This window comes from Zeus faber, assembly GCF_960531495.2.
Source record: "Zeus faber genome assembly, chromosome: 12".
Classification (NCBI taxonomy): Eukaryota; Metazoa; Chordata; class Actinopteri; order Zeiformes; family Zeidae; genus Zeus; species Zeus faber.
The window spans coordinates 26586456-26613392 of record NC_137196.1 but is presented as its reverse complement, the minus strand read 5'-3'; the positions used below and the strand labels follow the sequence as shown (position 1 = coordinate 26613392).

Sequence of the window (26937 nt, the reverse complement as noted above, 5' to 3'; positions counted from 1 at the left end):
ATGCCGTCCAGCTGCTCCATTCGGGCTTCTGGTTGCGGAGCTGAGGGGCCGTCTGTTGTTCTGGCATGTTGTTCTGCTGTTTCTGCCCCTCGCTCGCTCTGTGTCCCCCTCACACCCTCCCTCCATTTTTTCTGACTTAATTAAAAATAACAGACCCTTGGTATAAACCTTGGTTCTTATTCAACACTATTAAACAGTTTGTGAATCCGGCTCCTCCGGTGGTTCCAGCCCGATCAGCTGACGACCGAGGAAACAGCCTTTTTGTCAGCGAGATGCAGGCTCTCAGATAAAACAGCAGCCATAGCAGAGTTCAGTGCTCCGTGCCGGGCGGTTTCCCGATGTTGTGGTCAGAGTTCATTCCTATGTCCCCCTTGAAAAAAAGCTCTTCCACATCCTACTTGTCGCTTTGTGAAGCAGGTCTCCCCCCTTTCTCCCTCCCTCAGAGCGCGGCTCCGGCAGCCATCTGGACCTGACCGAGCTGATCGGCGTCCCCCTCCCTCCCTCCGTCTCCTTCACGCCGGGCTTCGACGGCTTCGCGGCCTACAGCTTCGGACCCGACGCCAACATCGGCCGGCTCACCAGGACCTTCATCCCGGGCTCCTTCTACCGTGACTTTGCCATCATCGCCACGGTAAAGTCGTGGCGAGAACTCATTGTTAATGATTGGATTGTGTCTGCGCAGATCTCGACGTGGATGATGGTCTTGATTCGCTCAACAACCAAACCTGAATTGAAGGAATTCTGCATCAAGAGTAATTTACCCTTTCTCCCGCAGCGGCCTGCAGAGGACACCGACACGTTGACTTCCTTGTGCATTGTGCATGATGGTTTTTTTTGTCTTGGTGTTGGTGTTTTTCCGCCCGATCCGTTGGGGAGGCGCAGCCTGAACCCCTAGTGTGATCGTCCCCAAAATATGGTGAACTATGCCTGGGCGGGGGCCAAACCAGAGGAAACTCTGGTGGAGGCTCGTAGCGGTCCTTGCAACATGTCTACTGGTTGACCTGGACCTCTCATCTGTCTCTGAAGATTAATTTTGAGAAGATTAATTTATACATTGACCTGTGAAGCGCTTGTATGTTCCACTCACCTCTAGTGTCTGTAGGTTTTTTGATACCAACACTCATACGTACAACCACACTCCCATTTGTCAACACATTAGTGAACCCAGCTCGCGATTGGTTGAAAATGGAAACCTGTTTGCTTCTGGCCCTCCATGGCCCACGGAAAATGTGTGAAATGAAAAGTACATTTGTGTTGTCGTCGGGTCGTGCAGCACTCTGCCACCACCTAGTGGAGTTTTGAAGTCACTTTTAAAGGACAGTACCTTGAGCTGGTAAGACACCTGTGATCCTCGGCTTGGGTATTCAATTGGAGAACTGGAAAATCCCTGTATATCTTTTAGTCACGCCATGAAAACGCGTTATCGTGCCATATCGTGTCCCATCCAGTGACAGGGTGTCGTTCTTTAGAAAACGCAGAGCATTGCGGGAGGAAAGAATCCCCTCGAAACCGGGTCGGAATTTCCCGATCCAATCGGACTCCAGATGAAAAAATGGTCGAAACGTGGATAGACAGGTTCAGCAGCCGTCTCTTCAAGTCTTCTTCTTCTACCCTCATGCCGCAGATCTGGCCGAGCAGCCCCAGGGGAGGGGTGCTGTTCGCCATCACAGACGCCCGTCAGAAGGTGGTGGAGCTGGGCCTGGCCCTCACTCCGGTGCAGGGTGGCCTCCAGAACATCCTGCTGTACTACACCGACCGGCAGCAGGCCTCGCACAGCCACAAGGCGGTGGCCTTCACCGTGCCGGACATGACGGCCCAGTGGACGCGCTTCACCGTGAGTGTGTCGGATTTAGCCGGGTGGGCCCGACGCCCGGAAGGAGCGCGTTAGGATGTGACGCGGTGTGACTCGGCCGAGGCGGAGGTTTGACGTTGTGCCCGGTGCGTCCAGGTGGCGGTGGAGTTCGACGAGGTGCGGCTCTATATGGACTGCGGCGAGGGGGAGCGCGCCACCTTCCAGCGGCGAGCGGAACGCCTCAGCTTCTCCCACGACTCGGGCATCTTCGTCGCCAACGCTGGAGGAACTGGACTGGACCGGTTTGTGGTAAGAGGAGGGTGGGTGTGGAGGAGGAGGAGGAGGAGGATGTCTTTGGGGATATATATATATTTATATGGATGGATGGATGTAGATAGATAGATAGATAGAATTTCATGTCACAACTGAGGCCTGTGCGGGAGCAGTAGGGAGCAAGAGAAAAGTTTAAAAAAAGTAAAACAAAAAATGAGAAGAAACTTGAGGGAGGAGAGGAAGGGGGAGAGAATCATTGTGAGGACAAGGACAAAGGGGACATGGGATGATATAGCGGGACATGGTAGGACAGGGGGGATATGGGAGGACATGGGAGACATAGGAGGACATGGGAGGACATGGGAGACATGGGGAGACATGGGAGGATATGGGAGACATGGGGAGACATGGGAGGACATGGGGAGACATGGGGAGACATGGGGGGACATGGGAGGACATGGGAGACATGGGGAGACATGGGGGGACATGGGGAGACATGGGAGGACATGGGAGGACATGGGAGACATGGGGAGACATGTGGGGACATGTGGGGACATGTGGGGACATGGGGAGACATGGGGAGACATGGGAGGACATGGGAGACATGGGGGGACATGGGGAGACATGGGAGACATGGGGGGACTTGGGAGACATGGGGAGACATGGGGAGACGTGAGACATGGGAGACATGGGAGACATGGGAGGATATGGGAGGACGATAGAGAATAGGGGAGGACATGGGGGAGATGGGAGGACATGGGGGATGGGGGGGGTAGAGGAGGACATGGGGGTGTGTTGATATCAGCCGAGGAAGTCAGGGACGTCAACAAAGACCCGGCTCTGCCCAGATCCATAGGATTTGACTGAAAGTCGTCCAAGTGTCCTGTGATGTCAAGTTTTTTAAACTCCAACAGTTTAAAAAAACAACGTTGGCTGTTTATACTTTCTTATCTATTTAGTTGTCGTAGCGCTCCACAACCAGTCAGAAATATAGATGTGCTCATTTTCATTCCCACGTTCATCTGCTCATTTTAATCCATTAAGCTTCATTGACATTTCTGGTTCAGCAATATTGTCTGTACTGTCAGTTCAAATAACATAACAAATATAATGACATAAAATAATAAAACAAAAAGTGTAATATTACAGTGCGTGTGTGTGTTTTATACACTACACTATTAGAACCACGACCAAATACAAGCGTCTTAATGTGTAATTAACAAATATAGCTTCAGATTCTGCTCTCTCTCTCTCTCTCTCTCTCTCTCTCTCTCTCTCTCTCTCTCTCTCTCCCTCTTCCTCCCTCCGTCCAGGGTTCCATTCAGCAGTTGGTAATAAAAGACGACCCCAGAGCAGCTGAGGAACAGTGTGAAGAAGACGATCCATATGTAAGTCTTGTATTTACACACACATCTAGCTGTCCATCCCAAAAAATAACACTTCTGTGGTGGTACAGTGAAGGACCTGGACCATTCCCCACTCCCTGGACTGACACCTGTGCCTTTGTACCTCACGCTTAAGAGTCGCCATCCTAGTCTATTTGAGTCAAACTAAAAATGGGCGTGGCGGTGTGGAGGCCCGGGGGTGTGCGAGGCGGTGTTGTTGTGCCGAGAGGTGACGTTTGTTTTGACTGAAAGGCTTCGGGCGACGCCAGTGGAGACGAGCCGCCGGACGACAGAGAGACGGAGGAGGAGCTGAGGAAGAACACGCTGGAGAGGAAGCACATCTCGGCCCTGGTAGGACGGAGGGAGGGATGGAGGGATGGAGGGATGGAGGGAGAGTGGGATGGTTGGAGCAAGGAATGGGTGGAGGGATGAATCTGTTGATGGACAGGAGATTGATGGATGGATGAATAAAAAGATGACGGTCATGGGTGGTGCATTGATTGGGATATGAAGGAGAGTGAATGGGTGAATGGAGCGGTGGATGGAGTGAGTGATGGCTGACTAAATTCGTTGATTGATGGATGAAATGATAGGGAGAAGGAGAGTGAATTGATGAATGGAATAGATGGATAATGGACGGATGGATGATGGATGGATGATTGAAGAATACTGGATGATAGAAAGGTACATTGTGGATGGATGGATGTAACCAGAAGGAGCGATGCATAGATGAATAAACAGATGAATAAATGAAAGGATGAATGGATCACAACAGGGCAATGGATGAGTGAGCGGATGAATGGAAGGGGAAAGGAGATAAATGATAAAAAATTTTGAAGGTTAAGTTTTAGTGACTGTGCACACACACACACACACACACAGACGCACACGCACACGCACACACACACATTAACCTCAGATCTCCTGCTCTCAATCAACAGGAAACTGATACAACATACCGTGTGTGTGTGTGTGTGTGTGTGTGTGTGTGTGTGTGTGTGTGTGTGTGTGTGTGTGTGTGTGTGTGTGTGTGTGTGTGTGTGTGTGTGTGTGTGTGTGTGTGTGTGTGTGTGTTTTTGTTCCGGTTTTTTGATCCTCCTGGAAGTCAGTCTGACCACAAACATCCCATAATAATAAAAGTTGTACTTTGAAGCTCCAGAAGAGGATCCCCACCATGAGGCTTATTCGACGGCATCAGATATTTCGAGCAACGATCCCGTTTGACATCACTATCGTTAGATATTCATATGACTTTTCATTTCGTAATTATATCATGATTTGAAGAAATTGATTTTTGGGGGATTTTTAAACTGTTTTAACTCACTTTAACTTTTTAGCTTTAACTCTGATGGCTCTACTTTTATTACTCTGCGTTATTAGTTTTTAAAATCTGATCTCTAGTTTTTTCTTGTGAATGTCGACGTTTCCATGAATACAACGTCTCCACGTTTCTCACTCCACTTCTCTATCACTCTTTTCTCTATCTATCTCTGTCTCTCTATTTTTCCGTACCCCTCTCTCTCCATCTATTTCTCTCTCTCTCTCTCTCTCTCTCTCTCTCTCTCTCTCTCTCCTCCCTCCATCCCTCTCTCCCTCTGTCTCTCACTCTCTCTCTCTCTCTCAGGAGAAGGACAGCGTTCCAGTCAGAGCTCCGCCCACTGCTGCTCCGGAGGCGGAGCTTGATGAGTACTCAGGTCACATGACCACCGCGGAGGCCACTTACGACATTCTGTCTGGAGGTGGGCGTGGCCCTCCCTCATTCATATTCATAATCCTTCATTCGTTCAGTTATGAGAAGTGATAATGGAGTCAGTTTTCATTCACAGTCACGAAGCACTGGTTAAAGATGTACAATATAATATAATGTGATAGAATGGCTATGATAACACGATGGGATGAGATACACAGATAATCTGAACTATGTGACTTTTGTGTCTCAAAGTATTCTGCATTATAATGCGTCTGGTAATACTTGCTGTTATATGCAGAGAAAAAGAAAAAAGAAAGGTTTACATTACACACTTACACTATGTATGCCAATGACATTGTTCTTAGTAATAAAGAGCCTATTTTTAAATATACCCTCATTTGAGCAGTAACCCACTTGTTTATTTTTATTTTTTTTGCAGTATCTTGTCATTTAATTGGTTGAGAATTTTGATTAATTCATATGATCTCATTCTGTGCACAGGGCCGGTCATGACAGACGAACTCGGGAGGAGGTCTGGAAGTTCAAAGGTGTGTGTGTGTGTGTGTGTGTGTGTGTGTGTGTGTGTGCGTGTGCATGTGCGCGTGTGCGTGTGTGTGTGTGTGCACACATGCATATTGTATTTGTATTTCCAAATATGCTTCAGTCTCTGCACAAAGTCAATGGATCAAGCTCAAAAAAAATCCTTCAGTTAGTTCCTTCCGTTTGTTCTCCTTTTTATTACATTAAACTGACTTACATTAAACTTATTTTTTTTCAGCGTGTGTTTTTTGACATGCTATACGCCATTCTCCATTCTCTTACATTTTGCGAAATATTTCATATTAAAAAGTTTATTTTTATATTAAAAAATAAAAAGGTTTCAAAACAATAATAAATCCTGGTTTTTGATTGACAGTCTGTACCGAGTAAACTGGAACAATGGGACGTCCGTCCACCCATCAAACACTTCATCTTGTCTCTTCCAGACCGACGTTAGGGAAGGCCCCAAGGGAGAGAAAGGGGACCCTGGGCCCATGGGGAACCCAGGGCCTCCCGGGCCGCCGGGCCCCACCCCTCCCATGGTGCACGGGACACAAAGCAAAGCTCAGGCCAAACCAGGCCCCAGGGGGTCCCCGGGCCCCACCGGACCGCCGGGAGCGGCCGGGATCCCAGGAAAGGACGGACAACAGGTGTGTGGCTGTCTGGGGCTGTCTGTGATTTTCTTTGTGGAATGAGCGGTCGTAGTAATAATAATAATAATAATAATAATAATAACAATAACAGACATTATTCCCTGTGTCTTTACTTCCTCCATCAGGGAAGCAAAGGAGACAATGGAGAGCAGGTTAGTCATTTATCATTTCACAAAATTTCCCCAATCTTCCTTCCTTCCTCATTGAGGCTACTGGATTTTATTCTGCTCTATTCTCGATGTAACCTGGCTGTTCCCTCCAGGGGGAGCGAGGACCGCAGGGTTTTCCAGGACTAGCTGGAGAAGCCGGAGACAAAGGAGACAAGGTAGAGAAACTGTCTCCGTAGAAGGTCTGATCGTTGCTGTTTCATCCGAACAAGCTGTGACACAATGCAACCCAAAAGAGACCCCCAAAAGAAACAACCTTTCAGTGACGGATCTGGTCCCGAACTCCAAAGAGCTTCCCCGCCCCTGACTCAGCAGGATCAGTATCTGTGAGGCATGTAAAGAGACTCCTCTCCATGATCCTCCTTCTCCTTCTCTCTTTGTATTGTTCCTTTGACAGGGGGACCCTGGACTGGGTCAACCGGGACCCCCTGGCCTCCCGGGGCCACCTGGACCCCCCAGATCACGCAGTGTACCTGTAAGTGCCTCTCCGAAAAAACCTTTGACATTGTTTTTCACTGATCTCACTGTTTCCAGGCCTTTTAAACAAAGATTAACCTGGCTTCACGTGGTTTCTAAAATTGCCACCACAAGTTGGTCAAGACATCATTATCCTTTGAATCGCATCATTTAAACCATAACCACATAACCATCAACCATTAAAGAACCAGTCTGAAGATTTGAACTGCTGATCAGCCGTATAGGTCCAAATCTCAAATCAATAAATTGGAGTAACGCACGTGAGTTTAATATGGGCCCTTCAGGGCCTTCGGTTCAACCCTTTAAAAAGTTATCACGACAAAGAAAGAGCTCATTTGCCCCATAGACACAATGCTAGGACTGCTGACTGGATGTTGATGTTTTTGTACTAAAATACTTTAACTGACCACAGTGTAGTGTGTGTTACCATGACGATGGTGTGTTTTGTGCTTTAGTACGGAGCAGACGCCCTGGGCTCTGGATTTGAAGACCTGGACAGCGACACAGAACTGATCAGGGTAGGAGAATGTTCTTATTTTGTATATAAATATATATATATAAACACATTAACGCAAATAAAATCATTTAAAACAAAGAGATAAAAAACGCGGTGTGACGACGAGTTCCAACCTGTTCCAACCTGTTTTCCCTCAGGGTCCTCCTGGTCCACCGGGCCCCCCAGGGCCTCCCGGATCCCCTGGACCCAATCCGCCACCGTCTGGCCCAGGAGAGGGCCTCTCCCCTGGGCAGGGCGGACCGGTTGGCGCCCCTGGAAGAAGCGGGCAGGACGGACAACCAGGGAAACCAGGAGTACCAGTAAGTCCCATGGGCAAAAAATATACTGTATATGTATATATATACTGTCTATATACTGTGTGTGTGTGTGTGTGTATTTTATATATATATATATATATATATATATATATATATATATATATATCAAATCTCTCAAATCTTTATATATTTAATAACTGAGTGTAGTGAATTGAAAGTGAATATTATTGTGAGCCTGTTATTACTCATGAGATTGCAATGCAGATAGTGTACACATCCTCTAGGCCTTTTGCTTCAGGCATTTTGTAAATAAGCTCGACCGGCACTTTGTTATTTAGCTGCGGTCTGTCTCCCGCTGTCTTCAGTCTATTTCAATGTCTTTTTTTGTCCCTCGCTGCTCTCGTTTCCCGTCACGTTGCGTACCCGCGTTGTGTTTGTCCCGTCGCGTCCTGACGTATTCCAATGAGTGTGTACGATCGTCCTGTCTTCTGTCGTGTTCTCACCCCTCTCTCCCTTCCTCTTCACCATCCCTCTCTCCTTGTCCTTCCATTTCCCCATGTGGACACACCTCTGTCCTCCCCCACCGTCCTGCCTGCATCGACCTCCCCCCTCCCTCGCTCCGTTCCCAGGCGGTTGAGGATTGGTTTAGTGGTTCTGGTGGCTCTTCAGAGGGTTCGGGGCTCGACCCCGCGTTGTCCGCCGGGTTCGGCCCCGAGCTCGGCTCCGGGTTCAGTTCCGGTTTCAGTTCCGATTTTGGTTCCTTCTCCGGTGCCGGTACTGGGTTTGACTCCGGTTCCACCTGGGGATCAGGCGAGGTACTTTGCCGCCCCCCCCCCCAGGGTCGACAAAACCCTGCAGGGGGGCAGAAGAAAGACGTGAAAAGGCAGAAATCTCAGTGAAAAGCCTGGATATTTTGTCTGCAAGCTGAACATTTGCATTTGAGTTGAAAGGTAATTCACCGTTCTGATCATAATCAGACTATTCAAACTATAAATCTTCATGTGGTTTCTAAGATTGCTACCACAAGTAGATGAAGGCATAATTTTCCTACATTTATAAAAACTGTATGGAAAAAAAAAAAGTCATAGGTTTCTTAACAGCTAATTTATTATCAACAAATTGAATTGAAAGCAAAAACTGTAATGAGAAAATGTGAGTTATTAATTATGGGCCCCAGTCGACCCTCTGTTGAACCCCTTTCAACCCCTTTCAAAGAAAAAAAGCAAATTTAGCCCAGAGACACAATACTCCGGCTACTGACTGAACATGATCTCCCACCATGTTGACTCATATTTAAAACTGGCTTGTTTACCTGGATGGCAGCGACCCTAAACATATTTATAACTGCCATAAGGGGCTGGATATTGCGAGCTGCTGTACTGACATGGATATAACATGGAGTGTGTGTGTGTGCGTGCGTGCGTGCGTGCGTGCCTGCGTGTGCGTGTGCGTGACGTGTGCATGTTTCAAAGGTATTATCAAGCTTTTCATTCTTTTTTATATCCATGAATGCTTGACAACCGACTCTAATGCTTCCCCGGTCTGCATTGAGATTCTGTCATTGTCGTTGATGACCTTGACTCCCTGATATCAGACCCCCGACCTTGACCCCCGATATCACCCCCGCCATATTCCGTTTTGCTGAGCCGTCGTCACGCTTCCCTCATCACAACATGGTTTTGGGAGACAACTTGCCTTTTTAAACTGGTCTGCTGTATTTTTACTTCTGCCAGCTTCTCAGCCAACACGCCTGGCGAGGTGCGCTGCGCTGTACGCCCTCGCCAAAAAAACACGGAACAATTTCATTAAAATTCACATCGGGAGGATAGGTTTGCTGTTTTTTTTAAATGTTGGTTCACATCATTTATGTCTGTTCATAGCACAACGTCGCCAAACACTTTACCGTTGAGAAACTTACCACTCTGTTGCCGCTTCTCACCGGGCTTCAATGCAGTCCAATGGGGCAAACTTTAAAGTCGACGAAAGATTCAATAAAAACCTGATATAGTTGAAGTTTTGCAACCATTCTTCATATAAATATAGTATATTATAATGAGCTTCCACTTGTTTTTAAAAGGAGATCCAAACCTTTTAAAGTCTTGATCGTTTGCTCCACTGAACTGCATTGAAGAATAGTGGGAAGATGCAGCAGAGTGGTAAGTTTCTCAACAATAAAGTGCAGGTTGTGCTATCAACAGTTATAAATTATGGGAACAGACATTAATCAGGCCTGCGTTGAAAAATAGCGAACCGATTCTTTGCGAAGCACTTCCCCGCCGTTGTTGAAACGCAGATTTCCGTGGCTCTGTAATCAAACCTTTGGAAGTAAAAAAATTAATAAAATAAAAAATTAGTTTTGATAAGCTGTTTGATTTGATTCAGTAGTCGTTGTGACTTGATGATGTGCCTGGGAACTCTGTGAGTTCCGGCGACGGTTGAGAGCCGCTGGCATCCTCCGCTCCTACTAACCCTCTGCTTTGCGGCCAAGCGGAAGTGGAAACGGCTTTCGTGGCGACTGTCCCCGCTGGAATGGCTCAACGGACCAGCAACGGCTACTCACCGTGGTGTCTGTAAACGCATGATTCCGTATCCTCACACTCTGTCCGTCTGTCTGTCTGTCTGTGTATCTTTCTTTGCATCTGCCCGTCTGCCCGTCTGCCTTTCCAGGGTCTCGCAGGAAAAGATGGGGTTCCAGGACCACCAGGGGGCGCGGGACTGAAGGTGAGATCCCTGCTCCGGTTTAAGGCATTTTGCCGCTCTAACCGGCGGCAATCCGATGTCATGACAATTCAAGGGTTTTTTTTCTCTGAACAAGACCCGTTGTTTGATTCTCACTAGGAGTGAAAGTTTGATTTGACGACCGACCAATCGTTTCTAACAGATTACGGATGTGGATGTTCTTATCTCACTTCCCGTTTTTGTGCATGCGCCGCCGCTGGAAGTGTTATTGTATATGTCAGAAAGAGTGGAAAAACATGAAGACAAACATAGAAAACAGTCACATAGAAGAGCACTACAAATAGGTAACAAACATCGAAAATATATTTTTCAGGAGGCTGTATATTATGTCTAAGTCAATTCAAAACTCCCTTCCAACCCTCTAAGAGTTTCATGGACGATACGTCATAGGATTCATTTTTCTCTGTGATGTATCAAAAAGATGAAAATTAAGTTGTTTTTGTATAATAACCAAATTTAATATCATAAAATGTCGACTCCTAGTTTTCAAACTTTTTGATATGTTTTAATTAGTATAGAGCACATGACTGACCGTAATGTGGAAGACGTTTCAATTAAATTGAACAGTGCTTCAATTTCCTTCTTTCTTACTTTCTTTCTTTCTTTCTTTCTTTCTTTCTTTCCTACCTTCCTTCTACAGGGAGATCATGGATCACCTGGGCCTCCAGGACCAAAGGTAATTATCTACCACGCTGTAAAAATATTATTATCCCTAAAAAATGACCACGCCCATATGAAGCTTTAGGCAGGATGGGCCGACACGTTGACCGAGCACAGTGTGTTCATCAGGATTGACCTGTAATAAGAAAAACCTCCCTCATGTCAGGGTGAATGTGGCGATCCAGGGACTGCCGGGCCCACAGGAGCCAGGGGTCCCCAGGGAAGAGATGGTTCAGCCGGGCCCCCGGGACCTCCAGGACCCCCCGGACCCGGACCTCCAGGGCCCAGATTCTTTGTTGAGGTGACCCATTTCCCGCCCCATACACCCGTTTCTTCCAGCACATGGAGCATATTGTGGTGTGATGGAAATTGGGAGGTGGAGCCATTACAGGGTTAAAACACGGAAAGCCTTGTTAACGTCAATTAAAGAAAAAAAACCGATATGTGTTTCTTTTTAATATATCAGGTTTCAACCGAATTTCGTATTATGGCAACTGTTGATGCGTCTTTCAGGGAAATACAAAAAGAACGACAAAATGGACTTTGAAAAGACATTGAAACATTCTAGTGCAGTGCTGTTGGATTTGTGAGACTTTGAAAAGACGGCGTTTTTCTTTTGGGTTTCAGGACTTGGAAGGTTCAGGGAAGAGTGACATGCTCATCGGCGTTGGCGGCAGAGGTCCCCAGGTCAGAGTCTGTCCAGTACACTTCTGCTCTCACGTTTACGTCCCAAGAGATGGCGGCGACTGCTCCTCATCTGTCCAAAATTTACACATTTTCCGCCCTAAATTTACAGAATTTTTACCGTTACTGTATGTTTGCTTTAGGTTCTTTACAGTTTAATGCTCCTTTCTATTCTTTTCCATTTGCACCATTGGAAGGTTATGTTCACTTCCCGCTGGAGTTGTACTCCGCTGAAGTACAATGATGATAAAATTGAATTTAACTTCACAAAATTGCATTGCACTGTATACTGTGCTCCATTTTAAAACAATTCTCTTATATTGTTTTGCTTTTTTCCCCCAGGGTCCACCTGGCTTGCCAGGTGCCCCAGGACCAAAGGTATCCTATTAATTTATCATCTTATAATTTGAACTTTAAATAGAATTCCATATGGAGTTGGACTTACAAAGGGAGTTACTTTTGCGTCCATTAGAGATGATTGATATTTCACTCAGTCGTGTCCCATGGTTCCTGGCTTCTGATTGGCTGTTGCCTCTGTCCGTCATGTCTTCTGCAGGGCATGGAGGGGCTTCCTGGCCCCCCGGGGTCCTCTGTCAAGGTGGGTCCTTGCAGAATTTTACATGAGAATCAACGAATGCATGATATCTTTTTCGATTTTCTTTTATTTTATTTTTTTTTATTTTTTAGATTTTTTATCTTTCTTTGAAACGGTGACATTTTGTGACCCTTTTGTGACTTTTTTTCACATAATTTGGGGACTTTTTGTTTACTTTTCGTAACTTTTTATGGTAGCAATACCTTAGGGACCCTTTTTGGTGCCAATTAATATTGTAAAGTTTTTGGAAAAAATGAAAGGTAGTTCTCCACAACCACTGCCATGATTGTAAAATATTGTTGTATATTTGTTTTAAATGGAGGTTATTTCGAGATGCATGAGGCCAATTTGACAATATGCAATGTTTTTAATCAGCACTTCATAAATGAAACTCACTGTCTGTGTGTATGTGATTGTGATTATTGATTGTGTGTGATGTAGGGGGAGCGTGGAGATCCAGGGCCACAGGGACTTCAGGGTCTGGCTGGACTTCCAGGAGTCAGGGTCGGTACTGACCCAACAGTGGATCAATAGAAATACACACCAGGACTCCCTGTATTACCCTTCCTATCTTCCTCTCTTTCTGAATGACTCTGTTCTTCCTGCAGGGCGCCAAAGGAGAGAAAGGCGGGGAAGGGCCTAAGGTAGGCACATTAGAAACTAGATTTTAAACGTTTTATTAATATATTTTACATGTTAACGTACTGTGTGCAAGGGCAATATAAGGACATCAGGAGTTTGCTCATTTGTTTGTTATTAGTTGTTTGCAGGGTGTATTTATCTGTCTGTATTTCCTTGCGATGGTCAGGATTCACATTCAGTGCTCCATTCTGTATGTTTGTTTTATATTTTATCACCCCCCCCCCCCCCAGGGTGATCGTGGTGTGGACGGACACGGCGTCGCAGGACCGCCCGGATCACCCGGTCCACCTGGACCGATCATCAACCTGCGGGATGTACGTCCGCACACAGACACACACACACGTTTTAGTTCTTTCTTCTCGTGGACCTCTAAGGGCTGAAAAAGGCAACGATTGTGGGAATCCAGCCCAGGTTTTAGCCCTGATCAGGTCCCCGCAGAGCGATCCGCTCACCATGACACTCACCACCTGCTCTGCTGGACGTGTTCTGTCCCCAGCTGCTGCAGAACGACACAGAAGGCATCTTCGCTGAGTTCAGAGGACCCCCCGGGCCCACGGTGAGTGGAGAAACACTGCAGCTTTACAAGGACAGTGAAGCAGTTCAGTACACTTCCTCTGTTTTTTAACGTAGCTTGGCTCCGTTCCACAGTTTCTGAAAGGTGCACAGCGTTGTTGCATAGTTTGCAAACATGAATTGAATTGAATTCTTAACTTAATATCAACTCACTATAAGTTGACTTTGGATAGTTCCATAGTTAGGCAGTTTGTTCTCGAGGATATTTCACTATTTTTGCTATTACAGTTTACCTTTCCTTTCTAAGAACGTGACACTGGGCTTTATAAGATCCGTGCCACTTTGAACTTTGGGATGGAAGGGATTTCCGTTAAATTGATGCAGGTTTTACGAGGACCTTCCACCGAACTCAGATTGAAAAAGCCCTTTCCTTCTGTCAGCCTTCGCTTTCCGCCTCACATCGCTGCATGCTCGCTGCATCCCATATGCTGCTACATGAGGCTGCGTGACTCTGCTGCTTCCTAAAAAGTGACATTAACAACAGATCTGCTGCTGATGCTTCTGTGTTTGCGTGTGTGTGTGTGTGTGTGTGTGTGTGTGTGTGTGTGCGTGTGCGTGTGCGTGTGTGTGTGCGTGTGTGTGTGTGTGTGTGTGCGCGCGTGTGTGTGTGCGTGCATGTGCTTGTGTGGGTGTCTTGCAGGGCCCTGAAGGCTTGCCTGGCAGAGCTGGATTCCCTGTAAGAACCTTTTTTTCCTCAACCTTCACGCGCCTTCTGGGTCGGCTCATTCAATTTACATCACGTCAACACGTTGTTTCTGTTCTTGAAAGAAACGTAACGAGCTGTGATTTCACTTTTGCCTTTGCTGCTGTGGAAGTCGCCGGGTAGGTTTTACACGACAAGAACAAGCACGGTCACTTAACCTCCGGTTTGATTTCAATTTCGGTGTTTTTCACAGTGATGCTGTATCCATCTATACCTATAGAAAAAGGGTTGGATCGGATTGATATTTTATTATTATATTTTGATGACAGTATTGAAATGATCTAAGTCATGAAACCTCTCGGCAGATCCTTTCAAACTGCCTGATAAAGCACGATGACTTCATGGTGGAGTGAGGTTTTCACCAAATAAAAAAATATCTGAAGTATTTTAGCGAGTCGTGTTGATCAGGGTGACGTTGGTCTCATTTTTTTATTTGTTACGCCACCAACCCCCTGCCCCGCCCCCCCAGCGTTCCCTGTGAAAACCTTCTTACAGTACCTCTATGTTTCTCCCTCATTGCTCCATTCTCAGGGCCCCCGAGGGCCGAAGGGAGACTCAGGCCATACAGGTATCCAGGGGTCAGCAGGATATAAGGTGGGAAGAAGGAACAAGCAGCAGAGCAACTCTCTACAAATACAATCGTACATATTGAGTACTCAGTGTGTTATCATGAGAGTTTAGGAATTAGATTGTATTTATTTATTTTATTTTATTTATTTTAAAATTTTTAATAAAAAAAAATGTATATATTTATTTATTTATTGCAAATAGTCATAAACAAATCCAAAAAAATGAACAGTAATAGATATATAAAAATATTCAAAATGCGATACTATGCACAGAATAAATAGGTTTCTTCATCATCTTCGTGTTGCCCTCTGTTGTTCTGCGTCACAGGGAGAAAAGGGAGAACCAGGAGTGACCATTGCTGCTGACGGTTCCCTCATTTCGGGAATGAGGGGCCCCCAGGGGCCAAAAGGAATCAAGGTGACCATATGAGCCCCCAATTGATTTACTCTGTGCTACCTATTCTGGTATAGCTAAAATATAAACAAGTGGAGAGTTTGGAGGGACAGTGGACCTGGGTTCACGCCTGGTTGGAATATCTGCTCAATACGTAGTGGTCTTAACCTCATGCAAGATCAGTAAAATACGGACAAATAAAAATGGTTCCCCGGGAGATGGAACAAAGTCTGTAAACGCCAGCGTACTTTTGTTTGCATATATAAAACAGTATTTTGTAACTTAATAGTCTTGACCTTCTGACCTCTTTGCCCTGCTTCCATGTTTTCCCATGATGCCTTGCCTTTTCACAGGGTGAGCGTGGCTTCCCTGGATCCTCTGGTCTGACAGTGAGTCCATATCAAACCGACCATTTTCATCACATTTGTGTTGATTTTACTTTTCAAATGTTTTAATGAACATTATTGTACATAATAAATATAATATATAACCTTCATGTATGTGTGTGTTTCAGGGCCCGATAGGACCGACAGGACACAAAGGAGAGTACGGCTTCCCTGGTCGGCCGGTCAGTATCTGAGGAACCTTTTTTTCCCTAACGACCAAAAACATTAACTCTCAGTCTTTTGTCGCTTCCCCTGTGCATCTTTGCCTCTGTGCATCATTCAGTTGGCTCACTTCCTTGGTTGAGGGATATTTTTCATCTTTACATATTTATATATATTAGAATGCGTCTCCACAAGCATCTCGAATGGCCACTTGTGATCGGATCACTCTCACTTCCCCGCTCTCCATGCAAATAAACACGTACCGGGACAGAATGACAGTCGGCCCCCTAGCGCCCTGTCCAACTCCTTGTAAAAGGGACGTCTTATCCTGTCCCTACCGCACTTGCTGTTTGACTCCTTGGCTTTTCTGAAAGCATTTTTGAGGTGTTTTATTTTTACATTTGCATTGCTGCCATGATCGACTGTACCCGGTCCCCTCTAGCATTTTTTTAAATCTCCTCAAAAATAGCCCGGTTGCGATATGACTCTTCCAGCTTCCGTTGTACTGACTATTCGGCCCGAGTGGGGATCAGACTGCTCGTTTCCTGCGTACTCCGTCCACAAGAATCCATTTTGTCTGCTGTCGCGGCTTCTCGTTGTGTCGCACTTTGATATGACGCCATTGCCGCGCAATGAGTACTTCCGCTCGCGGTACGCAGAGGACGTCAGTTGAGTAGGCGGTCCTTCAATGTGGCCTGGGACACCTTGGCGTTTACACTGCTAAAAGAATGTGGCCATATGCAGCCCAGACCACCTCCCAATGTGGTCTGAGCGATCAGATCTCAATGTGTCTTGGGTGCGTTCACACCCGTACTTTGAGCTGGCCATTTGTGATTGGATCACCCGAGACGCATTTTAATGCCAGGTGTGAACGGAGCCTTTAATAAGACGGTCCTTCACTTTTCTAATGAGAGGAAAGCACAGAAATGCAAATATTTATCATTTCCAATTGGGTTTTGTCTCATTTCCCCCCCTCTCCTTCTACCTGTCCATCCCTCCAGGGACGTCCTGGTATGCCTGGCAGGAAAGGAGACAGAGGAGACGCTGTTGGTCAACGGGTAAGAGACCAAAACATGCACATTGCCTCTTTGTGGAGTGACTTCTTGTTTCCTCTCGCTCTCTCTCTCTCTCTCTGTGTTTCTCTCACTTTATCTCTTTCTCTGTCAATATTACATTTTGTGCTATAGTGCTTTTTTTAAATTTGAAAACTTTTCTCTCTCTCTCTCTCTTCCAGGGACCCCCTGGACCGCCTGGCCCGCCCGGCCTTCCCGGACGAGTTCTGGGGCTGAACGGAGTGAGTACGAAACCCATGACTTTTTTATTTCTATGTAGCAACTGGGTCATTCTCATGAAACCACCATAAAACAGGTGAATTGATACACATATTCACAGAGAATGTGAAATAATTAATTTTAACAGTAAAAGTACACAATGCATCCTATGTGACCCGTTAGTTGTTTTGAACTGTGACATTATTTTAGGGTTTTTTTCTGTGCTTTTCATATAAAAAAATTCATAACCGTAACACGTCCGGGCAATTAAAGATGACTGCTACGGTAATGAATGCACTTAAGCGTAACATGGTGGAACACACAGTGACAGATGAAAAATGTAATGTTTAAAATGAATAAAATTTATATTTCTTTCAAAAGTAAGAGATACTACATTGTTAGAGTAATGTAGAGGTACATGACCATAACAATGTATTTTTGCCCGGATGCATGCAGAAAATATTTTTTTGATAAGAAAAGCACCATAATATACCATGATACCATACAGTAATTAAAAACCAAGTTGTCCATGTTGTAGGCGTATGTGTACTTTAATATTGAAATGAATTATTCCACATTCTCCGTGAAGATGTGTATCAATTCATTTCAGACGTGTTTTGTGCTGGTTTCATGAGAATGACCCAATAGCGAAGCTGATGATATGTGGAACAGAAAGACTTTCATCACCAACACAAGGTTTTTATTGTCATTTTAAACTTGCCATGCCAACTGCTTTTGGACATTCCACTGTTGGTAGCTCACAGAGTTCCTAGTTTGATTTCTTGGTTATTTCTCCTGATGCCGGTGATCCTCTCCTCTAAATCTCAAAGACAGTGTTCCCCGTGCGCCCGCGGCCATTCTGCAAAAAGGGACGAGTAAGTGTGAGTCTCACCATCCGACCGGCCCGGTGCGCTTTCCCCGATCCGGCCGTCTGATTGGTCTTTGTGGTGTCGGTGTTGCAGCATGGCCGCGCTCTGCTCTGGGCTCAAAAGAAACCAAAAAAAATAAAACCTCATCTTCCCCCCATCCCTCCCTACTTCTCTCCCTTCTCCTTCTCCTCCTCCCTCCTTCTCCTCCTTCCTCCTCGTCTTCGGTGTGTTGACCCTCTGTCTCCGCTCGCCTCTATTGAAACGAGGCTGAGATGTCCACAGTCCACACTACTTTTCATCATGTCACAGGAGGATGAAAGCTCTGACTGAGGAGGGAGGGAGAGAGCGGACCCTGCAGGTGCTCGCCAAACCTCTCATTGTGCTTCAACTCACTTTCAAACAAAGAGGAAATGCTCATTTTCTAACAGGCGTTTATGAGATAGAATAGAGAACCTGACGTTGTTGCTCTTTCCAATACATTGATTGCAAAAATACATACATTAATAACTTCTCCAACTGGTTGCATTGAAAGTGAGTTGAACACAGCTGGGGTGTGGGTGGGCGTGGGTGTGGGTGTGGGTGTGGGTGTGGTTGGATTCCAGGTATACAAACGGGTGCGGTTGTTTACCTGAAATGTCTTCTTCACTTTGCTGGGTGCTTGGGTTCTGCATTGGCTCTACAACGCCCTGGTCCGTCTGGCAAAATTCCCAATAGACCGAAACAGAAAACCATATCTCTCAATCATTGGGAGTCAATCCGAATCTTCGGGTGGTTGACTCCCCATCATCAAAAAATAAGGTTATGGTTGAACAATAGTGAAAAATATACTGATTGGAATGTGGCCTTTTACCTCTCCCAGTGTTTTGTTCTGTAAGTTGTTGCTGGTGGTGAACGCCTCTGCCGATAGATGCATCGTAATGCGGGGACTTTTAAACATCATGGTGGGTGTGGCACTCAACCTCCTCCTGGGCCTCAGCAGAGATGTACTGCAAGAAAGAAAGCAGGGGTTCCCCTCGCCATGAAAACATTTGAGAAACACCCGTCCTCTCCCTGTAACATGCCCCTCCCCTTCACCTCACCTTCCCTTTGTGTTTAACAAGGTGTTTGCGGCGCTCTGTGTTAAACGGCTGGCTCTGGTTAAACTGGTAAACTGTGCTATAACTAAAACACTCAAACACTGACTGTGTGTGTGCTTTGCTGTGTCTTTCTCTGTGCACTGGCGTGCGTGTGTGTGCATGTGCGTGCGTGCGTGTGTGTGTGTGTGTGTGCGTGTGTGTGTGTGTGTGTGTGTGTGTGTGTGTGTGTGTGCGTGCGTGTGTGTGTGGGTGTGCGTGCGTGTGTGTGTGTGCGTGCGTGTGTGTGTGGGTGTGTGCATGCGTGTGTGCGTGTGTGCGCGTGCGTGTGCGTGTGTGCGCATAGGATATGAGTGAGAGAACAGGTTCCGCCAAAGCTAAAGGTGAAAAGGGAGATGTCGGGTTACCTGGAGAGCCGGGCACACCAGGTAAGACTTTTACTCCAAAAAACATCTGTAAAAGTCTATACCGTCTAATATCTGAGAGTCGCACTGTTACCGCATCACATCTTCAGTTTTGTATATTTGCCAATTAAATGGACGGCAACAACATTTAAGACAATGCTCCTCATCCAGGTTTTTTTTTATATTAATGTATTGTTATACTTACAGCTGAAATCAGAGAAGCTACACATGTTTCTGATCCTTCATCTGCTTCATTTTTCTCTTCTGCAGTGCCCATGTTGGCTGATGGGATTGTGGTAAGTTCTGCCCTCTCTCTGTGCATTGTATTTAATACACTGTGTACTGTATTTTATACTGTGTGCGATGTATTCAATACAGTAATAATGTGCATAAGGCTGATATCCGTTCGGCACTAACAGTGGGGATGGTGGGGATGGTAGCTCAGGAGGTAGAGCTGGTGGTCTAGTGATCTAAAGGTTGCTGGTTGGATCCCAGGCTCCTCCTGCTAGCATGCTGTAGTGTCCTTGAGCAAGACACTTAACCCCTCATTGCTCCTGATGGCTGCGTCCGTCGGTGTTTGAACAATTGTAAGTCGCTTTGGATAAAAGTGTCTGCTAAATGTAATGTAATGTAACAGTGTCTGTCTGTGTCCTTGAAGTTCTTGCGCTTTTACTTTGAAATGCAGTCGTGACGCAGGCGACCTAATCTCTCGGATGTCTGTGCCTCTCTCTCTCTCAGGGTGCTAAAGGTGAAAGAGGTGACAAAGGAGAGAGAGGAGAGAAAGGTGAGGATGGACCCCGCGGCCCCCCGGGACTACCTGGACGATCAGGATTGGTGGTTAGTTCCCTTTAATACGTCGATTGATTTGGCTCCTTTCACCTAAGGGCCCTCATGAAGCGCTACGAGCTGCCACTGAAATCACATGGACAACTACAGAGCAGTAGGTTCATGCTCCTGTATTTTCCTTCAGGGCCCTAAGGGTGAGTCCATCGTAGGCTCCCCGGGACCAGCCGGCTCCCCGGGCCAGGCTGGGGCTCCTGGGTTTGGACGCCCAGGTCCCAGAGGGCCCCCTGGCCCTGCTGGGCCCCCTGGACCGCCTCCTGTGTATGGATCAGGTTTGTACTTCTATGTTTGTGTGTGAAGAAAAAGAAAGAGTGAGAGAGAGAGGTGCTGGACAGATTTAAAGTTTGAAAAATGTTATTTGGTACGATGTCCATAAAAGCATACACAACACACTCTCATAGTTCCTCAAGACCCTCATGACCCCCCCCCCCCCAGACTCTATAATACCAAACTATTTATTTATTTATTTATACATATTATATTTGTATTTTTTCTAAAATAAATAGTATGTGAAATAAATGGCATATTAAACGCATTGCCCCATCACAGCCTATTCAAAACTGTCTGAGCCAGTTTGAAGATATAAACATATTTCATTGATCATTTAGAAAATCACATTTACAAATGATCCTTTAGTTGTAACTGATCGTCCACTGAAATGTAATTTAAGGCATGAAGACAGAAGTATGCACATTGTACTGTAATTCACCGCGGGAGCGTCTTTTTTCCTTGTTTTCAGCTGTCAGCGTCCCCGGCCCCCCTGGCGCTCCCGGACCACCAGGGTCACCAGGATACGCCAACCCGGTAAGGCCTCAAATGTCCAGGAAAATACTTTATACAGCAAACATCATACCAGCACACACGTTAGTTAAGTTATCCCTGATAACTTTCCTGATGATAGTTCACATTTGTAGATTTTTAAAAGTGTCGCTATTCTCGGGTTTTGGAAAATTCAAAGGATATGCTAACAGGGTATCTCCTGGTCCCGCTGATGACAAGGAAAACACGTTTTTGTCGAGGTTATTCATTTTGGTCGTATTTTGTGTTTCTTAATGCCAATTTCTTTCTATCTTTTTTTTTTTCCAATTCTCATGCTGTGTGTGTGTGCGTGTGCGTGTGTGTGTGCGTGTGCATGTGCGTGTGTGTGTGTGTGTGTGTGTGTGTAGGTGACCACCTATAAGACGCTCCACGCTCTGGCCAGGGAAAGCCACCGGGCATCGGAGGGAACCATGGCCTACGTGTCCGACCGAGGAGAACTGTACATCAGGTCACGCAACGGCTGGCGCAAAGTGCAGGTATGTGTATGTGCGTGTAATATGTGGAGTTTTATATACTTACTCAACTGTTTAGTCAGCCTATTAATATAGAAACATTTGATAATGACATTTTACTGTAGTAGTTTCTGCAGTTTTTCTCTCTAAACCGTCTGTGGAAGATCTCTGGGTCAGGCCTCCCCCGGAGCCGACAGGTTCGCTGGTTGTGATCAAGGATGAGAGCGGAGGGAAATAAGTCAAAGTACTACTCCTTTAAGCTTTGAGTTATTTAATAACAGCTGGGAACTTTGTCCAAGTGCACCCTGCAGGGTACACCTGAGAAGTACAATGAGCTAGCAGAAAAGTGTACAGGCTAAGCATAAAGGCTTAGAGAAAGGGTTGGGTGTCGTCTTGCGACTACGCCCCTAGTTTCATACAATAATACATGGTGTGTTGTTCAGGAAAAAAATAGCAGAATCTTATCCTACACGTGCAAGAGAATATGTGCGCAGGAAGCAGTTTTCTACTACCAGAAATGTATCTACCAGAAATGAGAAGCACTGTCTGAAGTAGATGATGATGATGATGACTGAGGCTCATGGTCTTCCTGAACAATTAAAAACGCTGTTGACTCGAAGGGAGTATGGACAACTCCCAACGCCAGCGCGACTCTCCCAGCCATGCGAGCACAGGCCCATAAGCAATAAAGCAGGCGAGCCAAAAGGCTGAGGCAATCACTCTATATGGAAATAAAATAAGAAAATAATAATTCATTGGCTATACAGGTGAGAGCAAAAAAAAAAAAAAGTAATTTGCAGATATCTTCTTCACATCTGCACATTAAAACACTGAGTGATGTGTAAAACATACTGAAGCTACATTGAAATGATCAAACCAACTCGATGTGTGGTGTGGTGTGGTGTGGTGTGTGTGTTTTACCAGTTAGGAGAGCTGATCCAGCTTCCTGCGGACGATCCGTCCCCCTCAGCAGTTTCACAGGCTCTCAGTCGACCAGGACAACGGAGCCGACCACACAGGACGTACAGCCAGGTACACCTGAATATCATGTGCGACGCTGAATGCAAACTACTAATAACTAATACAAAGAAACCAAAAAGCTGGGCAAGTAAAGGACTAGTAAAGGCAAGGTATACTGCTCTGAACCACCCAAACTCCCAGTTGTAGTACTAGTGATTTTTGTGTTTTGTTTTTTAATAGGAGCTGCAGGAGCCGAGCCTGGGATATCACCCCATCTACAACCTGCTGCCACAGGCCTTCAACGCTGTGCCCGGGGTGAGTGAGAAGCACATCATATAGATCCTACACTTGAGTTTAAACCTGGAAATAATCAGATCCTCAAACATGGGAATACTGTATCACTTAAAAAAAAAAAAAAAAAGCCCAATGTATCATATAAATTGCACGTTTGCATCCAAAAATTTGAAAACCAGCTCAACTCAAATTCATTTCCATTCTTTATTTGGCAAAAGTTGAGTTGTAGATGACAACTTTTAACAACTTGATGGATTGAATGCACTAAAATTTATGTTGCATGTTTTTAGACATTACCACAATTTCATGTCCTGTTCTCCCTCCCTCCCTCCCTCCACCAGCTCCACCTGGTGGCCCTGAACTCCCTCCTGCGGGGGGACATGCGGGGCATCCGGGGGGCAGACTTCCAGTGCTACCAGCAGGCTCGCTCCATGGGGCTGACGGCCACGTACCGCGCCTTCCTCTCCTCACACCTCCAGGACCTGGCGACCATCGTCAGGAAGGCCGACCGCAACGACATGCCCGTGGTCAACCTCAGGGTGACACAGTCTCTACATTTAGATTAGATTAGATTGGATTGCATTATATTATATTTTCTCAGATTGGATTAGATCATATAGGGAGGGATCATATTGTGATGGGTTTGATTAGTTTACATTATATTGTATTATATTGGGGTGCATTACATTAGTTTAAATTGTATTAAATCACATACAATTGTGTCCGTTTACACAACATCACACCTTCTCTCCTTCCAGGGGGAGGTGCTGTTTAGCAGCTGGGCGTCCATCTTCTCTGGGAACGGAGGCGTGTTCGACCCCACCATGCCAATTTACTCGTTTGACGGACGCAACATCATGACAGACCCGGCGTGGTAAGTATGTCTTTGTGTGTGTGTGTGTGTGTGTGTGTGTGTGTGTGTGTGTGTGTGTGTGTGTGTGTGTTTGTGAGGGGCAGTTAGATGGACGGCCTTGTCGGAGAGTGCCAGCCTCCTCAATTTGATGCAAGCAGAGACGGGTAGCCAGTGAAGTGATCGAAGGAGGACAGTGACATGAGAGAATCACACGGGAGATCACACAGTCAAGGGATAGAGTGTACAATGAGAACAGCAGAGGCCCCAAGGCGGAGCCCTGAGGGACACCACTGTCATAGAGTGTTGAAAGGCCTGGACAGGGAGTCTGCAGATCCCGCGATTCCAAGCTCAGAGAGGGTGGAGAGAAGGATTTGGTGGTTAACTGTGTCAAAGGAAGCAGTTGGCCACCAAGGAGCAAAAGGAGAGAGGAGACAGGTGAAGCCCTGGCAGCGTGGCGCGAGATAGAGTTGATTAGAGACTGCTCGCTCAAGGGTTTTATAGGGATATAGGGGTTTATAATTATCACAATATCCCATCCCTTTGCGGGGATGGGGGCCGCGCCGGGCTCGGGTTGGGAGGAGGAGGGCGAGTTCGAGTTGGGGTTGGTGTTTGAGGAAGACCCGCCGGGTCGGCTCCGGGGGCCTCATCTCTGCAGCCACTGCCCGGTCGGAGAGCGGAGGATGCCCCAGTGCTCCTGCTGTACGATTGGCTGTTCGTGTCACATGGTTGCTTCTCTGCTGTGCGATTGGCTGTTTTGTGTCGTGTCTTTGTGGGTAGAGACTATATAGAGACATAGATATAGAGTGGGTAGAGACAATACGGACTCTGTATTGAACTGTATTGAAAACATATCTCATAAATTGATCATCGTTATCATGGAGGATTCTATTTTATTGCTCATTGTCTGTATTTCGGACAGCAGCTGAGTCAAGGGAAGGTTTGACTCTAGCAGTCGTTGGGGCAGTACAGTAGTACAGTACGGCCGGTCACTAGCACTGGCCAGTGTGCCATCACCTGTAAAACCTCTCACCCCGCACAGGCCGGAGAAACTGATCTGGCACGGCTCCAGCACGACGGGGATCCGGATGACCACTAACTACTGCGAGGCGTGGCGGACGGGCGACATGGCGGTGACGGGCCAGGCGTCGCTGCTGCAGACGGGACGGCTGCTGGGGCAGCACAGCCGCTCCTGCTCCAACCACTATGTGGTGCTGTGCATCGAGAACACCTACGTGGGAAGCGCATCCCCCATCAAGAACTGACACAGCTGAGTACGTACACATGCAGGCAGGCTGCAAAGTGACACCTAGAGAATGTTGGGTTTTTTGTTGTTGTTGTTGTTGTTGTTGTTACCGTACACATGCACACCTCTTGATTGCACAAGGACGTTCACTGTTGTAGACATGCATGCGCGCGCGCACACACACACACACACACACACACACATCTAGATAAGTAGGAACAAACACAGTTTACTGTTAGTGGTCGTTTTTGAACAATGGGTCAAACAGACAGAAAAGTGCACGAGGTCGCGAATGAAAACATATACACGTGCGGATCCCCACCCAGATGTTCAACACCATTACACGCGCACACACACGCACACACATTCCAGCGGTCCAGTTAAATCAGAATTTGTTGTAAAAAATTGTTTCCCAAAGTTTTCTATTTGTGTAATTTAATCTATATGTTTGGTCGCCGTATATTTCCTATCTAATATCATTAGTCGGCACCCCCACCCCGCTGCCCAAATCCTCATTCCATTTCATCATACCATTCCATTGTCGTTTAATTTCACGGCAGCAGAACAAGACCTTGTTCCTATCTCTATTATTGTTGTATTATTATGATTATTTGTTTTGTCTGCAAATTATTGAAGTCATCCGATGCAGTCGAGCTGCCGACCACCTGACACCACCATGTTTCCCACATACTTAAAAAAAACAGACTTGGGTTCTTATAAAGTACGTCCTTCAAGTTCTCTGGAAGAACCGAGTCGATCGGGTTTCCGTCCCGTGGAAGCGTCGTGGAAATGAATACTGGGATATCTGCCTGAACCATCAAATTGTCATAAAGTAAGAAATCTCTTTCACATTTGGATAACTGAAACAAATATAGTTTCCTATATGGTATTTCACACGAGCATTTCCCCACGTACATTATAGCACTCACCATGTACATCACAGTCTTGGTTTGTTTACATGCCGATTGGATGGATTGATGATTTGGTTTTTCTGTTTTTCTTTGAAATGTATTGACCGAGCTGTTGATTGAAGGGACAGTGTGTGATAACTAACATGAGCTAACTCAATTTAACTAAATTTGACGTTTTAACAGCTCACCATTTTTCCCAACACTCAATTAAGGACATCATAAGTTATCATAGGGGGAAATTTTTTTTTTATAGAAATTAAAAATGAATAATTAAACATTGTGTTAGCCAACTTCAATCACTCGTATGAAATTTTTAAAAATATAGATTTTAGATATATTTTCATAAAAAAAGGAAATTAGCAGCCCAATGATAGTTCAATTGTTATTTCTTATCTAATAATATAATTTGAGAAATACAGATTTCGATGGAACTCCAGGTGTAGCCAAACATTATCTCCAATTCCTGATGTTCAAGTTGAAGGAATAGCTTTGTTTCAGTATTATGATTTTAAAATCCATTTTTTTTATGTGTTGTTTTTTTCTAATTTATGCTTTAGCGGCACATAATCAGAAAAATAGAGTGACACATATTTTCACTTTGACAAAATTGACCGAAATTGAAAAAATGTATATATGTGTTGTCATTGTCAAAACTGTGTTTTTTGGTTTTTGTTTTTTTTTATGTACCAGTGGGTTTTTGAATGAGGAACACAAACTGGAGCTGGAGCTGTTCTTTCACAGAGTAACAGTATTTTGTAAAAAATTATTTGTTGAGGCTCAAAGTGTTAAGATGATTCGATTGGAACCTCAAAGAATGTTAGATTGTTTTTTTTTTTTAACAAAAATCTGTTTGACTGAGGAAAAAGTTAATGTTTTGTCATTGAATGGTGCTCAGCGAATAAATGTCTCGTTACATTTTTTTTAAGTATTGTCTTTGACTCTTATTTTGTCTCATGATATTTCTACATGTGTTGGCAGTAAAAAATAAGTGTTATACCGTTCGTGTGATACGTCAAAACAACAGAAACAAGACTGAAGCTTGACTACTTTCCTTTCCACTACACATTATACTGGGGCGAGTATTGCA

At 45.6% G+C, this 26937-nt stretch overlaps 1 protein-coding gene across 1 annotated transcript; it reads left to right on the top strand.

Annotated features, from left to right (window-relative positions):
* Positions 1-26775, top strand: col15a1b (collagen, type XV, alpha 1b; the record flags this gene model as incomplete). The annotated part of the gene is made up of 43 exons (XM_080010497.1): positions 1-31; positions 444-631; positions 1625-1834; positions 1949-2101; positions 3379-3453; positions 3703-3801; positions 5075-5189; positions 5642-5688; positions 6127-6330; positions 6459-6485; positions 6596-6658; positions 6898-6975; positions 7433-7495; positions 7632-7793; positions 8381-8566; positions 10419-10472; positions 11131-11166; positions 11317-11451; positions 11778-11837; positions 12177-12212; positions 12391-12432; positions 12871-12933; positions 13038-13073; positions 13302-13385; positions 13568-13627; positions 14879-14941; positions 15245-15334; positions 15664-15699; positions 15825-15878; positions 16860-16916; positions 17093-17152; positions 17960-18004; positions 19418-19499; positions 19746-19771; positions 20214-20312; positions 20446-20590; positions 21058-21122; positions 21485-21613; positions 22514-22621; positions 22790-22864; positions 23185-23382; positions 23602-23717; positions 24736-26775. 43 exons carry the CDS (start codon positions 1-3, stop codon positions 24956-24958), a joined length of 3978 nt encoding a protein of 1325 aa, XP_079866623.1. The 3' UTR covers positions 24959-26775.
* Between the last annotated feature and the right edge of the window lie 162 nt (positions 26776-26937).